The sequence below is a fragment of the Carcharhinus amblyrhynchos genome, chromosome 21 (assembly GCF_965287045.1).
Source record: "Carcharhinus amblyrhynchos chromosome 21, sCarAmb.v2.hapA, whole genome shotgun sequence".
In the NCBI taxonomy this organism is placed as follows: domain Eukaryota; kingdom Metazoa; phylum Chordata; class Chondrichthyes; order Carcharhiniformes; family Carcharhinidae; genus Carcharhinus; species Carcharhinus amblyrhynchos.
In genome coordinates this window covers 24,849,229-24,865,736 of record NC_137344.1, presented here as the reverse complement: position 1 = coordinate 24,865,736, position 16,508 = coordinate 24,849,229, and the positions used below count along the sequence as shown (strand labels likewise).

General features: G+C 41.2%; 1 protein-coding gene across 3 annotated transcripts in view; it reads left to right on the top strand.

Moving 5' to 3' along the window:
• LOC145356292 (casein kinase I) overlaps positions 1–3,520 on the top strand; it is a 51,070-nt gene extending 47,550 nt beyond the window's left edge. For all 3 annotated transcript variants that reach the window (XM_080208856.1, XM_080208859.1, XM_080208857.1), the window contains one exon: positions 1,694–3,520. In XM_080208856.1, coding sequence (XP_080064982.1) covers positions 1,694–1,744 — 51 coding nt within the window. In that variant the 3' untranslated portion in view covers positions 1,745–3,520. The remainder of the gene's footprint in view (positions 1–1,693) is intronic.
• Positions 3,521–16,508: the final 12,988 nt, after the last annotated feature.

Genomic DNA, 16,508 nt, shown 5'->3' with positions numbered 1-16,508 from the left:
ACAACTTAGCATGTTGACAATGTGTGTGACCACAGCACTCAAGATGACTGGAAGTTTTGGCAAATCATTGCATTGTTATGGTTGTCACAAATGCACACTGCAGAAACTGTAAATAGTCAACAATGACTAAAATGTCTTTTTGTCAAAGGTAACAAAGTTCTGTAATGTCGTGTTTCAGACTAAAAAATATTTCAATGGATAGTCTGTTAATGGTTTTGCTTTGGTACACTTTTGGTGCATACCTGTGACATCTGAAAACCTTGAAGTTTAATATGTTGCATAACTGCAGGGTTGAGAATAAGTTGTCTTAGAGGTGAATCTTTAATATACTTGGAGAATTTGTGCTTAATCCTTTTAGGATATTGTATTTAAATTCTTTTTGTTGTGTTGTACCAATGGCAGTATTTTCTTGTGACATTTGAAGATTTGTAACCTCAAAATCTTACCCACTTTAAATTGAAAGCAAGTTTTTTTGAATTTAAAGGTAAAATATTTAAATAAAATTTCCAAGTCAGTTTAAATTATTGGAAGTTAAATTTGAAATGCTCCAAATCCAATTTCCAAGTGTTTTTTGGTCTTATGACCAGCTTGATTGGTTCTTTTGCCCCTGTTGCAAATGATTTTCTACCTTTCTTGGTAGATTAGTGAAATATGACTTTTTAAATCATGAGTGAAGTTTACTGAAATCAGTTTTGGCAGAATAACCTTTTCCTTTAGAAAAGTTCCCTTCAGTTAAAGTTAGGAGGGAATGAGGACTTCCTGTTCAGAAGTTGTTCACTCAAGCTTTTCCTTTCAGGAAATTAATTTATTTGCAACCGAAGTATAACCGCTCAGTTAATCTAGCCTTTGAGCAAATCATATAGGTGTTATTTAGAACAATCTCCTGGTTGAAGGGAAGAAGCCTTATGGGATATGCAGGTCTGGCTGGATCTTTCAGCGGTTCCTAAGGATTTAATTGTGTGCTTTTGAGAATACGTGCTATTGATCAGTGTTACTATTGGAGATTGAGGTGTTCTCTATCTACACTTTAGCATATCAGATGTTGCCAGGCCAGGTATGCAGTAGGTAAAATGCAAATTGCAGTTTCAGCTACCAGTCCCAATGGATGCCTTGATCCCTGCTTTACTAGCATTCTACTGCATTTAATACTGGTAAGGATGTTTCCATTGCTGTTACACCAGCATCTCTGTGGTTTCTGAATTTGAAAACTTTGAAAAGTAATTGCAATAGGTAGCCAGTTAATGGCTTTGCCCTAATCCACTTTATGCAGCATTACTGGAGGCTTTTTTGTTTGGACTGTTGCCCACTAAGAACTGGGTTAAGGGCCTCAGCCCAGCTCAGTTCACTTAAAAACCATATAGGAGGTAATAAGGAAACCGTCATCCCATAAGTCTGGGCTGGATTCGTTAGCACAGTTCGGAAGTGAAGAGGTTGTATACTCCAGCTCACTGCATTATCCAGTCCCCAATTTCCTTCATTGTTTTGTTTTACAGATTGAATATCCTTGAGTTATAACTGCTTGGAACACGACTTGATAGAAAGTATGAAGCTTTATGGGCTGTAACCCACTTTATGCAACTTCCTTGTGTTTGCATTTGTAATCCACACTTCCCTAACAATGTATGTCCGGTGGTTAGATACTAACTTTGTGAACTGCTAGGGAACTAACTTACTTTTTGTTTACTTTGGACAGATCCCAGCCCGGGTGACTTCCAGCGGCATCCATTCCGCTGTTCCTCGATGAAAATGACTCACCATGGAGGGCGGACAATGCATGGCTGATGTCCCATTCTAACCTTGAAACTCGTGACCCCGTACAAAGCAAACCGACGAAATGAAGCTCTCGATGCCTTTAACTAAAAAGCGGAAGGAAAACTTTTTTTAAAAAGTTTTCTTTAAGAACGCCTTCGCAAGGAGATCTTTTGCCTGACTGCAGTGTAAATTACAAGTTAAAAGATTACGCCCACTACTTCAGTAGCAGGGGCTCTACAGACGGTTTACAGAATTGACCGCAAATAGAATAGATATCGCCATCCCTTCTCCTTCCATGATTGGCATTATGTAGCCTTTTATTATTCTACAACCGTAGATCTTTACCCAGTTTAAATATTTTGTATCAGCCTGCTAAAGTTGAAAGCGGCATCCATGTAGATAAGTAGAATGTTGTCCTGCTTTTATGTATGTGATGTTCTTATAGGTTTGAGAATCTGAAATGGCGATTGACTGACTTGAAAAATCCTGTAACACATAGGGTTGGCAATGAGTGTTTGTGAATTTAAAAGCAGCTGATTTTATTTAAAGCTTTCTCCAGTCTTTTGTATTAAATTTGAGTTTGAAAATGTTCCCTTTTTTGGTAGCACACTGTATCGATTAATGTTTTCGTTTTTTTATTATCTAGGTTGTTTGCGCACTTTTAACTTCCACATTTTATTTTTTTATCATAATAAAAACTGATCATTGGTGCCAGTAAGCCATTTTCTACCTTGTGGAAGAGGCTGTCAACAACACACCCAGCAGAAGCAATGCAGAGTAAAATGGCAGTGCCAAGGTCCAGCAGAAAATGTGACCTTAAAAATCAAAATGTGGAAGAATAAAGTTTAAAAAAAAAGGTAAAGCTGTGTTTTGGTGACAGTTATTTTTAAAACTAGAGTGTCTGATTAGTGTTGGTACCGAATTTACTCTTGGGGTTCCCTGGCCTAAGGAGTCATAGCATCTCCATTAATCACTTGGGTCCAGAGAGAGCTTTTTAAACAAAAAGCTGTGAAGGACTTGTACAGTAATAATGTGAATTCTGCCATTAGCTTATAGGGGCTGATGAATCTATACATTCCAATGCGCATGCTTCAAAACATACTACTTTCGTTTCTAAAATGTTTACACGTGGCACTAATGAATCCAGCTTGAAGGTTTGTTTGAAAAGCCAACTGAGATTCAGCTAAAAATGGAATATCATAATATGGTTGCTATATACAGCTTCCAGGTAGCACACTGAGGGGAAGGAGGAACTCATAAATGCGTGTGTGTTTCATTAAAGGCACAGGTTATCTCTTTTTTTTGGTATCAGCCACATTTGCATTTCCCATCAGCTTCTTGGGAGGGTATCTGGCTAATTGTCAGAAATGCCTGACTGTTGATGCATGCGCACTGACATGTTAAACAGGAACACCATGAGAACTGGCGTTTACTGCATTAAGATTCTTCCCTTCATTTCAATAGTCCTGTGGGGGTTTTGTTGTAAATGTTTGTGGTCAGTTTAATATTTACCATAAAGTTTGTGCGGAGAAACTTGAAGATCAGTGTTTCTTCCTCACAGCTGATTTGTCAAACTGGTGGTGCCTCCAAGATATCGGACTCTTCCAATTTTTCTTTCAAGCAAATGAACCACCTTGATCTTGGGTGGCTGATTTACCCCTCTGTAGAATGTCTGTGTATATCCTGTGTAATGGTAACATAATACCTATTTGTATTGCAGCTGTATTTGTGTACTTTAAAAATGTAAATAAATTCATAATGACTTGTACTGGATTCCCTGTATTCACTCATTCAAAGTTGGGGCATCTTTGTAATTAAAGCTTTAGATAATGCATTAACCTTGGCTTATTTGTGTTTACAGTTTTATAAAGTTGGCAGTGATTTGTTCTGTTGAAGTTTGGAAACCAATGGGAGTGTGTGTTTGATAACCCCCTTGCAATTATAACTTCCAGTTTTTTGCATTCCACAAGAATTGTTCCTTTTTTATTGGGATCCAGGATTTCTTTGAAGAGTTCTTTGAACAGTTTCATTCAATCTCGAGGAAAATGACCAGCCATCCTCCAAACAAATATTCAGGATACAAAGCACCTAGGTACTACAACTGATTACAGTTTCATTTTGCATGATATAAAAAAGATTGATGTGGAACGGTTCCCAGTAACCACCAGATTGGGAGATTTAGCAGAGGCCGTGTAGTGGGTTCCTTGCTGGGTGCCACAGCCTCTGTGCATCCTTGGCCACTGGATTAAACAGCACCATCAGCTTCATGCCAGAAATTGGGATGGAGCTGTATAATGGGTTCAAATGAGAATTTCCCTATCACTAGCTGGCCCGGGGCTGAGGTTTCTGGGCCCGTTAGAGCCTCTCTTTCCCACCCCATCCCCAAACCAGCCAGGAGTTTTTCACTCCAGCGGGGTTGACAGAGTGGCAGTGGGGTGCTCACACCGTCACCAATTGGCATTCCAGGTCCCTGCCACCCCAGTGGGCAATGCCAAGGTATCCCTTTGCAGGGAGCTAGCAGCGCCACCATGCTGGAGTGAAGGGGGGAGCATGGAGACCCCCCTAGGGGGTAAGGGAGGTGCTCCCTGGGCAGTGCTAGCTTGGCAGTGCCAGGCTGGTCTCTGGCACTGCCCAAGGGACATTGGAATGCCCAAGGGGTGCCTTGGCACTGCCCATTGGGGGTGGCGAAGAGCTGGAGTGCCAATTGGTGAGGGTGGAAGCATCCCGCTGCCACTCTGCACTTGGCAGTGACGGAGGGAAGACAGCGATTGGGGCTGGACATCAGTGGGGTAGGGGGGCAGATGGTTGGGGCTGGCCCAGACATGTTCAGGGGGCCAGCGATCAGTGGGTGGGGGGAATCAGTGCAGGGCTACTGTACATATGCTGATCTCGGTACTGACAGATGGGTGTATGCGCAGAGACTCGCTCAGTGCTATGCTGCCAGCCTCTTCAGTGGGATTAGGCCCTGCCCCTGGATTTTAATTGATATTGGCTGTAAAAACCCAAGAGATTTTGTCCAGTTTTTAAGCAAATTCGGCACTTAATTTTTTGGGAGAATTCCACCAGTTGCTTTAACTTCCAAGCAATTAGTGGGGGCCATCATTTTAAACTGGCTGTCAGCTTTCTTGATATTAGATAAAATATTGTCCCTGCTGTTAATGTAATAAAACTAACTTTTGGATGCTGTTTCTACATTATTGAATTGTTGTCTTCCCTTCTGTGAATTATCTGCAAATTGTTTGACCAATTTCTCCTGGCCTAAATATTTGTCAGGATGTGGAGATGCCAGCGTTGGACTGGGGTAAACACAGTAAGAAGTCTCTCAACACCAGGTTAAAGTTCATGTGTGTGTCAATATGTGCGATCTTCTTGGAGATCCTCTCTACTTGGAACCGGCAGTTTGCAGCGTCGATGGTAGTCATGATGTGGAGATGCCGACATTGGACTGGGGGAAACATAAACCTCAACACTAGGTTAAAGTGGACTTTAACCTGAAGTTGTGAGACTTCTTACTAAATATTTGTCAGTCCAGCCCCACAGCATTGCTGCTGTTAGACAAGAGATAATTGTCTCCTATATAGAAGATTTTTGTATTGTGCTCATCATTAGCATAGTTTTTTCCCTTTTTAAAGGGTGACTTCCTTTTATATTTTAAAGGATTTATTATTTACTAGCGTAATCATTTGCAACATTTCTAATCAGTATCTAGCAGCAAAATTAAAATGTCTCAAATCGCGATGAATTGCCAGTTTACAAAAGTAAGTTTATTGATTAGCAAACCTTAAGATGGAAGTAAAATTGAAATTTCCATTGCAAACATGTGGTAATGGTCTACTCTGTAGTGTAGTGTTTATAGTGTGTGAATATATATGTATTTCTATTTATAATATATATTTATAGTAAATTGAAACAGTCTACAAATTAAATCATTGGTTAATTATTGCAGAGATCTAATGTCATATATTTCATTTATTAAAAACTGACCAAGCACAAAACGCTCTTGGGAGATTTGCAATATATTGGACAGGTTCATGGATGGGGAAGGTTTAGAGGGATTTGGGCCAAATGAAGACAAATGGGACTAGCTCCATTTAGGTAACCTGATCAGCATGGTCAAGTTAGGCTATTGGGCCTGTTTTTATGCTTTATATCTCCATGAATGTATATTAGAATGGCTAACAGATAACAGCACAATGGAAGTCTTGGTCAAAGGCAGTTGCATGATTTTTGTTCTGAAAGTTTAAATTGCAACTGCAGACTGATTTTTAAATCAATTCTTGTCAACCTTTTGTGTTTATATATGGTTTGTTTAATAATCACACTCTCTCAGCATCATCTTGACTTCATGCAACTTGATAATTAACCTAGGGTGCAGATAGCGAAGTAAACCAACTCCTCCCTCAGGCTACACTCTATGTCAAATAGCATTCTTTTCTGCAAGATAATTGAAAGTGCAAGCATTTCTGGAGTTCTATCTTTATTCAATAATGTAGAGACAATCAATCTGTCATTGTATCTGATAGATATCTCTAGTGCTAAGGCCAGTTGCCAACTTCTGCAAAAGTAATTTGAAATATCTGTTCAAGCCTTTGAGTTCCTTCAGACTGGGAAATGGAAAAAATGAACCTCTTTACAGCTGCATTTGCACCCTGTGCAATAAATTAGTGAACACTAGCACACTGCCTGTGGGGAAATGGAGCCAGGCTGAAATGGTCGAGACAGCAGCTGTGGCCTTCTCTGTCCAGTTTTTTAAATAACTACTTAAACATGTAAAATAGCAATGTTAGAATCATTACAGGTGATTAAAAGCATAACTTTTTTCCTAATCCAGAAAGTGCAGCATCATTCTCAAGTCTTCTCAATAACCACTCCATTCATGAGAATGGAAAGGTATCCTCAGAAGAATGACGATTTTGTAGTGTTAGAGAATGTTTCTAAAATATTTTACTGTAAGAATATTTTGTGCTGTGCCTGTTTTGTAAAGGAAGACCTTGCAATTGTGTAATATACTTCTCACTGCATGCCAAGAGCACTTCACAATGCACTGCTTTTCAAGTTTAGTCATTGATGTAATGAAATGCAGTAAGCAATTTTGCACAGAGGTCCAACAATATTGAGATAGATAATCAAATACTTTTTAAACAATGTTAACTGTAGTGATCAGGGCACTTGGAAAACGTCCCTGCTCTCTGAGCAGTGCCATGGGATCCTTTTATATTCACCGGAAAGAGCAGATTGTCTCAATTTAACATTTCATCCAAATAGCAGTGTCTCTGCCGATGCAGCACTGCACTAAGATGTCAGCCAAGATTGCTATCGTGGTTAGAGTGGAGCTTGAATCTTCTGACTCAGGCTTCCCCCAGTTTGCATTTGATTCATTTTGTAAGCAAGCTTGATGCTCTCTGAACTGCAATTTGCAGATAGTTAACAGAAGGAAAGATTTCCACGTAACAACATTTGGTTTGGTGTTTATCAGATTCTTTGGACTTATCGGACCTTTGTTCCTTTATTTAAATATGTGCAATATAATTACAAAACTGCTTCCTATTGTGAATGTTTTATTTTTGAAAATATTGTATTAAAGTTGAGACATCTGTTGAATAGCTGTCAGACGGTGCCCTTGCAGCAGCAGGACAAGAATAATCCAAAGATTAAAAACTCTGGGATGAATTATGGTTTTATACCTTAGCACAGATTTTTTTCATGAACGGAAATCATTAAATTGAAATCACCTTTGTGCAAAAGTTCATGCGCTCTATCAATCAGAATGCCTTCTCACTTTCTCATCCTTTTTTTAAAGGAGTAAGAGCTTCCATTTTGTTACAGGGAAGTGAATTACCTATGGTTTTTTTTCATTGTCATGGGGTGTGTGTTTCTGCCCACCACAGTTTCCCTAGAGGAGATGGTGGTGAGCCACCTTGAACTGCTGAAGTCTATCTGATGTAGGTACACCTGCACTGCTGTTACAATGATAGTTCCAGGTTTTTCGCCCAACAATGACAATGTAGTTCTAACTTTGGATGGTCTGTGGTTTGGACGGATTCTTGCAGTCGGTGGTCTTCTCATGTGTCTTTTCTTTGGGTCTGGGGTTAGGAAGCTTGGCAAGTTTGTTGAAGAGTATCTTGCATATGTTACTCACTGCTGTCACATCATTGTAACAGCAGTGCAGGTGTACCTACACTAGCTAGACTTCAGGAATTCAAGATGGCTCACCATCCCCTCTCAGGCAATGGGCAGCAACAGTCATATCCCATGAAAATGAAAACATTCCATAGACAATTCATTTTCCCTGTAGTAAAAATGGAATCTCTTACTCCTCTAAAAACTGATGAGAAAGTGTGGTGGTGGAGGAGGGTGTGAATGTTTAATTAGTTAATTTATTTATCACAAGTAGACTCACATTAACAGTGCAATGAAGTTACTGTAAAAATCCCCCAGTCACCATACTCCAGTGCCTATTTGGGTGCATTGAGGGAGAGTTTAGCATAGCTAGTGCACCTAACCAACACATCTTTCAGACTGTAGGAGGAAACCCATACAGAAATGGGGAGAGCATGCAGACTTCTCTCACACACACACGCACTCTGACCCAAGCCGAGAACCAAACTTGGGCCCCTTGCTTTTGTGAGGCAGCAGTGCTAACCATTGCCACCAATCCATGTCAAGATGATGGACTGAGAAGTATAGCCTCAAAGAAATATCTTGAAGTTAAAAATTGAGAAATTAAAATTGTTTTATTTGCCAAAATTCTTTCTGTTCAATATTTTCTATCCATCTCTATGTTTCATCACACTGTGGGGCTCTACATGCACTAGTCATCTTTTGCTGTTTTAATTTAGGCTGCTATTCATTCTGATAAATTTGCAGTTGCTTTACTGACCTGAGTCAGAGATTTAACACGAACAGGAGTTTTGTACCAATTTTCCTGACGGTATTACTATTTGCAGGTTATATTTCAGAGGAGCCCTCGAGCAAAATGTACCTTATTTAAGGCAACGGAACATTTTTTATATTAAACAGAAAATTTAACTTCAGTTTATTTAGAATTTATTAAGATTTTTTTTTGAAATAAGAATTCTTACTCAGTGGGAAGGCATGCCCTTCAGCTTGTGCTGCAGGTTGCACACAGGGAAATTCTATCGACTGAGGATGTGAAGAGATGAGATGAGTATAACAGCTGAAGTCTGGGCTTTTGAGACTGACTGAATCTGAGAAGCTTGTAGAAACAAAGAAATGACTGAATTTCCTGTCGCTGAGAAATATGACACATTTCATTCTGTTCTTAGTCAACAAAGTTCAGATGCCAGAATCCCTGTTGTGCGGAAGGAGGCCATTCAGCCTGTCATGTCTGCACCAAATCCAACCTCACCTGTTTACCCTGCTAGTCCCCTATCACTAAGGGTCAATTTAGCATAGCCAATCAACCTAACCTGCACATCTTTGGACAATGGGAGGAAACTGGAACTCCTGGAGGAAACCCATGCAGTCATGGGGTGAACATACAAACTCCACGCAGACAGTGACCCAAGGTCAGAATTGAATCCCGACCAGCGCTGACCACTGTGCCAACCATGCTGCCTGGGTGGAATAAACAGTAGATGATTTTTAATGTATTTTGAATCATTGTGGGGAACAAAGTTTATACAGTACCCTATAGTGGCATGTTAGATACTAGTGACAGGTCAGTGTTATCATTGAAGTGCAAAATGCAGAAACATTCACTGGCAGAATTATTTATGGGTAAGTAAAGTTAAGCTTGTCACTTAAACACTGGAATTCAACTTGAAAAAACACAAGTTGTGTATTCCTGAGCTTCACTAAATGCAGATGTGACATTTGATAGCACCAACAAGCTATCCGCATCCAAGGTTATCACCCTCTGTCTCCATCTGTTGTTATGCATAAACATTTCCAGCAGAGGTCATTGTAAAACAAACAGGAGCAAGATCTCTGGGTGTTTTTTTAATCTCTTCCCGTACTCCTGTCATCATTTCACCTCTGCCAACTCAGCATGTGCGTGGGATGGATCTTCTGCTCTTCCTCTCTGTGTTATGTTTCAAAATTATACTTTTTATTCATAAAACCTATGAAGATGTATTATAATATAATCCAAATGGTACTGTTCACAGGATGCAATATGGATCAATAGATTTGAATACAAGAATAGCACACTAGAGTCTCTTACTCAACTTACAGTGCATCCACATTTATGTTAAACATTTCCTGATTTCTGCAGCATAAGAGGTTTTATGCTGGCTCCAGGTCCTTGGTGTACTATGGAGAAAGGACCCTAAAATGTAGCCTTTCCTCATTGAGTCTTTGCAGCAACTGCCAGAGTGTTCACAGAGTTGATGGCCATCCAAAAGCAGTTAATGTTTATTTCAGTGCATATCGTCACATGATTTTTTTTTTCTTCGAATCCCTACAGTACAGAAGGAGGCCATTCAGTCCATCAAGTCTGTACCAACCACAATCCCACACATTTACCCTGCTAATCCTCCTGACAGGGTCAATTTAGCACAGCCAATCAACCTAACCCACACACCTTTGGAGTGTGGGAGGAAACTGAAGCACTCGGAGAATACTCACACAGACAGAAGGAGAATGTGCAAACTCCACGTGGTGACCTGAGGCTGGAATTGAACCTGTCTCCCTAGTGCTGTGAGGCAGCGGTTCTAACTGCCGTTCCACCATGACACTCTCTGGAAACAATAGCACAGAGTCCAGTATTAAGAGAGTCCTGAAGCTGTGCAAAAACCACACCATCTCTTCCAGCAGGAATCTTGTTGTGTTGAGGACAACAGGCAGCAGTGCTGAGACACTGGGGGTGTAGAATCATTGAACTCTACACTGCAGAAAGAGGCCCTTCGGCCCATCGAGTCTGCACCGAACACAATCCCACCCAGGCCCTACCCCCTATATCATACCACTCATCCCTCTAACCTATGCATCACTGGATGCTAAGGGGCAATTTCTTAGCATAGCCAATCAACCTAACCCGCACATCTTTGGACTGTGGGAGGAAACCGGAGTACCTGGAGGAAACCCATGCAGACACAAGGTGAACATGCAAACTCCACACAGACAGTGACCCGAGCCAGGAATCGAACCCAGGATCCTGGAGCTGTGAAGCAGCAGTGCTAGCTACTGTGCCGCCCCCATGTATGATGGATCTGACCTCCAGTCAAGTTGTGTCTTGATGTTTGATGGACAGTGTGGTGATAAGGCCCTCTACTACATCGCTTTGACAGTGTGTTCAGGAAACAACCCACCAGGACCCACCATCCCCCTTTTCCACTGGGTTTCACAGACAGTAAGTCAATCTGCTAGTGGCCTGCACACATGGTTAAATGTATGCAAACCTTTCTGAGAGGGGCAAACAACAGAGCACAGTGCAACTGAATGGAGCATTCCACATCAAAGTGATCTGACTCACCCTTCACAACAAGAAGTCTCATAAGACCAGATTAAAATCCAACCAGTTTATTTGATAGTAAACCCATAAGCTTTCAGAAATGCTGTTCTTTGGTCAGGTGTATGGAAAGTTCTGATCAGAGAAGGGCATAGAGAAAAAGCTTTTTACCCCAACACCAGCCGCTCCACATCATCCTTCACAACACCAGGAAAGGATAGATTCTCAACATGGATTTTGTACCAGGTCTTTGCACAGCTTGGTGCAGCTGTACGTGCAGATGGACATCAAAATGAGGGCAGCATTGGGTATGTTTTTCCTTTATCTGCAGATTTCAATTTTGATTCTGAGTAGAAACTAGCAACTAGTGAAGGGATACCTTGACTCCCACCACCTTCTGCCCATACCCAGACATGGTAAAAGATTCAATCCAGCACATGAACATGGCATACGAGAGGGCAGTCCTGCCCCACTCCAGATTTAATTAGAAGGGAATTGTGGATTTGCTTCCCAAATCCATTTTGGAGCGTACATCCATCAAATATATGTGCAATATTCTATCAAAGGCTGATCCAAACTGATTAAGCAGTGGACTACCCTCTTGTACTGCACGTAGGTAATAGACGCAGAGGGTTGGGGGAGATATAATCAGAGATTTTCCTGTCATGTACAGAGAAGGTTTGATCGGGGTGGATCTCAGCTTCAGAAGGGACGCAGTTGGTGCTAATCTTGGACAAAAAGTTGTCGCCAACATTAATGAGCTGGCTTTTCTGATCTCTTCACTCTCTCTCCCTCTTCTGCTTGTAAATGAGCCTTTCGATTTAGATTCCAACATGGTTCTGGCCAGAAGCAAAGTCATGTATGCTTCCCAACAGCTCTGGGAATACAGACCCACAAGCTCAACAGAAATAAATAGTAAACCATTTCTTCGGGGAGTTTTACTCATCTCGAAGAACAGGATGGATGATCTTTGCCCAGCCTCTCCTGCCTGCTGTTATCCCAAACCTCCAACACGGAGGACAAGTAGGACTGGAAATCTGTGCTGCTTGTGGGCTTCACATAATCCAACCTGGAATAAAAGGATTTGCTGCTGATACTTCATATGTGTGGCTGCGTCGATGTCACAGGGCATAATCTTTCTTCAGGTTACTGATGTCAGTGCTCTCTGAGTACCTCCCTGTACTTTTTTGTTCAAAAAGTATACTTTATTTATAAAATTTGGAAAGGTTTGTTACATAACTGTAAATTTAATGTCACATAAAGTTCAAAACAATTGGGTTTCTTTCAATATTCAAAGTGGCCCCATTACACTTCCTGAATCACATTACATTTAGAATATTTACATTTAATTTTAAAGTGTTCGCTTTGCATTAGATCCAAAGGGTTTTACATGGCTTCCAACCCCTCAGAATGGCAGTGGAGGGCTTTAGACACAGGCCTTACCCCATTGAGCCTTTGTGGCTTCTGCCCTAAGCTTTTGCACACCAATCCCTCAGCACATAACCCTGGACCTTGGAATATTCCAGTGTGCAAAACTTTGTCATAGACAGCTCATTCCACTGGAAGACCAACAAGTTTCAGCCAGACCAAAACAGCATCTTTCAACGAGTTGATTGCCCTCCAACAGTTGATGTTTGTCTTGCCGTAGATCCCTCAGCATAGCCTGTGGAGCACTGAATTCTCATATACCTCACTGTATGATTCCGATGAAGGCTCCTATGTCAGTTGGCACATTTTAACTTTCCTTTTCTATTTCCTAAAGTCCCAATGGATCACGTATTTTACCATAAATATCTTAGGGACAGCACAGTGGCCCGGTGGTTAGCGCTGCTGCCTCACAGTGCCAGGGACCTGGGTCCAATTCCCAGCTTTGGTCACTGTCTGTGAGCAGTTTGCACATTCTCCCCGTGTCTGTGTGTGTTTCCTCTGGGTGCTCCGGTTTCCTTCCACCGTCCAAAGACACACAGTTTGGGGGAATTGGCTGTGCTGATTTCTCCCTCCATGTACCCGAACAGGCACCAGAGAGTGGTGACTAAGGGATTTTCATAGTAACTTCATTACAGTGTTATGACTAAATAAATAAACTTTACTTTATAAAGCTGAAAAGGTGCAGTTCTTAAAGATTCAGCCAGTGTAGCTCTTGTATGAAATTTGCCTGTAATGATTATTTTTGGCCATTAAGAACAAAGAAAATTACAGCACAGGAACAGGCCCTTCGGCCCTTTGAGTCTGTGCTGACCACGCTGCCCGACTGAACTAAAACCCCAAAGAACAAAGAAAGTTGCAGCACAAGAACAAAGAAAATTAAGCATTAACTTAATATCTATCTGACCCATCCTCCTTGCAATGGACAACCTGCTAACTCCCATCAACATCACTAGAATTAGAATGTACTAGATTGAAACAACAGACTGGACCTTTGCAGCACCAGCACCAAATGGTAGAACAATATGGTCTCAAATCATATACATTTCTGTGTGGAATTCCAACAGCATTCAGAGACTTGCATAAGGCCCAGACATTTGTGAAAACAATTTCCAATTTAACACTCCACCCGAACAATATCGTCCTGATAGCAAGACCTCTGCAAAATACAAATCCCACTTGGAAAAGAACGTGGTTGCGTGGGTTTCCTCCGGGTGCTCCGGTTTCCTCCCACATCCCCCAAAGATGTGCTTTTAGGCTGATTGATTGGGTACTAAAATTGTCCCTAAATTGGACCTCCCTGATCCTCGCACGTTAGACGTAGACTAAAATCATGAATAGGTCACTGAGATAGTAGGACGGCGGCGCGGGCTCGTTGGGCCGAAGGGCCTGTTTCCCGTGCTGTGTTGTTGTTCTGTTCTGTTCTGTTCTTATTGGCTTTTGAAGATTTTCCAGCCATGCTCGTCCCAAGGCTGGAAATTCCTGCTCGAGGTCATCAGACCTTAGCATGGTCCGCCCCTGCCCACTACAACTCCCGTGACAGACGGGACAGGAAAATTCTGCCTGTAGCGTCATGTTCAGGTTTGCCAACTGTGATTAAATGCACTCCTGGAGGTTTCATCACATGACTTGCCCCCACAGTCCAGCTATTCATGACGTACTTCCTACGCCTTGGAAAGCAAAAACTCTCATTAAGCTTAAGTTTATTTATTAGTGTCACAAGTAGGCATTGCAATGAAGTTAGGTGACCCGAACAGGTGCCAGACTGTGGTGACTAGGGGATTTTAACTGTGACTTCATTGCAGTGTTAATGTAAGCCTTACTTGTGACACTAATAAATCAACTTTTAAACTTTTTAAACCTATAGTAGAAGAGTTAAATGGTTAGGTGCATTGACCCAAACAGACACTAGATTGTGGTGACTAGGAGAATTTCACAATAACTTCATTGCAGTGTTAATGTAAGCCTTATTTGTGACTAATAGATAAACTTTAACTTTGTTTCTGTGAAAAACCCCTAGTTCAGATACACTGAGGGAGAATTTAGCATGGTCAATGCACCTAACCAGCGCCATTACCCAACTGGATGATGCTCAACAGTCATCCAAACAGCATTTTTTCCCATGTTTTCAATATTTTTATATCTGGCAAAGAGAAGTGTTCAAAGGTAATAATGGAGAAAAACAATTGTTTCTTATGTTCTGATGATTTGTCTCCCAGATTGCAATAGCAGCGTCCTGGAGTCTGACTACCAATTCCTGGAGACTCCAGGCCGATCCTGGAGTGTTGCAACCCTAGTCACACTGGGTTCTATTAAACATTTATGTTACCTTGTCACAGCATGTGCAGTTTATTGGCCAGCACTTGGGTAGTTCAGAAGGTTATCAATCATTTATATTTTTTTAATTATTGGTGACAATAGATTGTACTTCAATTGAAATTCCTCAGGCCTTTGTACTCTGTTATTTCGATGACCATTGGAATTCAAATGATAAAGTACCAACAGGTACCGATTAAATGATTCTTAGAAACAGTATCCAAACACAACAGTACAAAGTACAAAATGAGACCAGTAGTGTCATGGTAACCATAAACAACAGTTAGTTTTATGGAATGATTGGTAGGTTCGTTTTAACTGCAACATAATGCAATTTGCAACTGAAACAAAACTCTGGGGCAAACAAAAAGACTTAAAGTTGGACCCAGTTGCTTAAAGCGAGCTTGTACTCCATAGAGAGTGATTTAAAGGGAGTGAGCGTGTTTGAATCAACCACACTGGCACAGAAAATGATTTTAAAATTAGAGAAAACAATAGTACACACAGTGGAGCTAGCCTCTGGATGAAGAGAAGACCGGTACCAAGAGGGAATCACCAATAACGGGATTCCCCATTCTTGAATGTTGACAATAATCAAAGCTTTTACTGTGCAAACAGCTTGAAAGAGAAATTGGCACAGTGGTTAGCACTGCTGCCTCATAGCACCAGGGACCCGGGTTCAATTCTGGCCTCAAGTCACTGTCTGTGTGGAGTTAGCATGTTCTCCCTGTGTCTGCATGGGTTCCCTCTGGGTGCTCTGGTTTCCTCACACACTCCAAAGATGTGTGGGTTAGGTTAATTGGCCGCTCTAAATTGCCTCTTAGTGTCAGTGGGACGAGTAGGGTAAATACATTGGGTTACGGTTGTCACTGCAGGCTCGATGGGCTGAATGGCCTCCTTCTGCACTATAGGGATTCTGTGATTGCCTCTGCAATAAGTGCTGGTCAAAACTTTCCATTTGTCTGTAGCTTTAGGCACGCTCTTGTTTAGAATCATTGCTTTTATCACAAAGAATCATGCCTAATGCCAAAACAATTCAAATGTTCATTTAAATATTGAATATTTGAAATGATATTCAGTCATTTGCTTTTCAATTTCTTCAATATGATTTGAAATAACAAGTCTAAAAATCAACACGGATGACAGGGCTGTCAATTTGCAAATATTTTCAAATGTTGTTCAATGAATTGCTGTTTCTCAATATTTCAAAATTCTTCCTGTCATGTCTTCAAAACCACAATTTATCGTATGGATTGAGACACATCATCAGCTTCCTCTTGTAAGCCATCTACCCCCACTGGATACAGCTTAATGTAGAAGCACACAGAGCTAGCAGTTTCTGCAAAGATCATCGATGCCAAAAGGGCAAATTTTACAAATGTGCAAGTGGGCACCTGAAATGTAAATGAAAAGAGGGCTGTACAAAATACGTCAGTCCTTCTTTGATGACGTTCCTTTAAAAACCTTGCTGATTCCACCTCGCCCCCGCCACAGGCCCAAACCCAACCCCCACTGGATACAGCTGCATGGGTGCTGGGTGCCTTCTGGGACCTCAGCCAAATGTAATTGAGTGGCACGATGACACAGTGGTTAGCACTGCTGT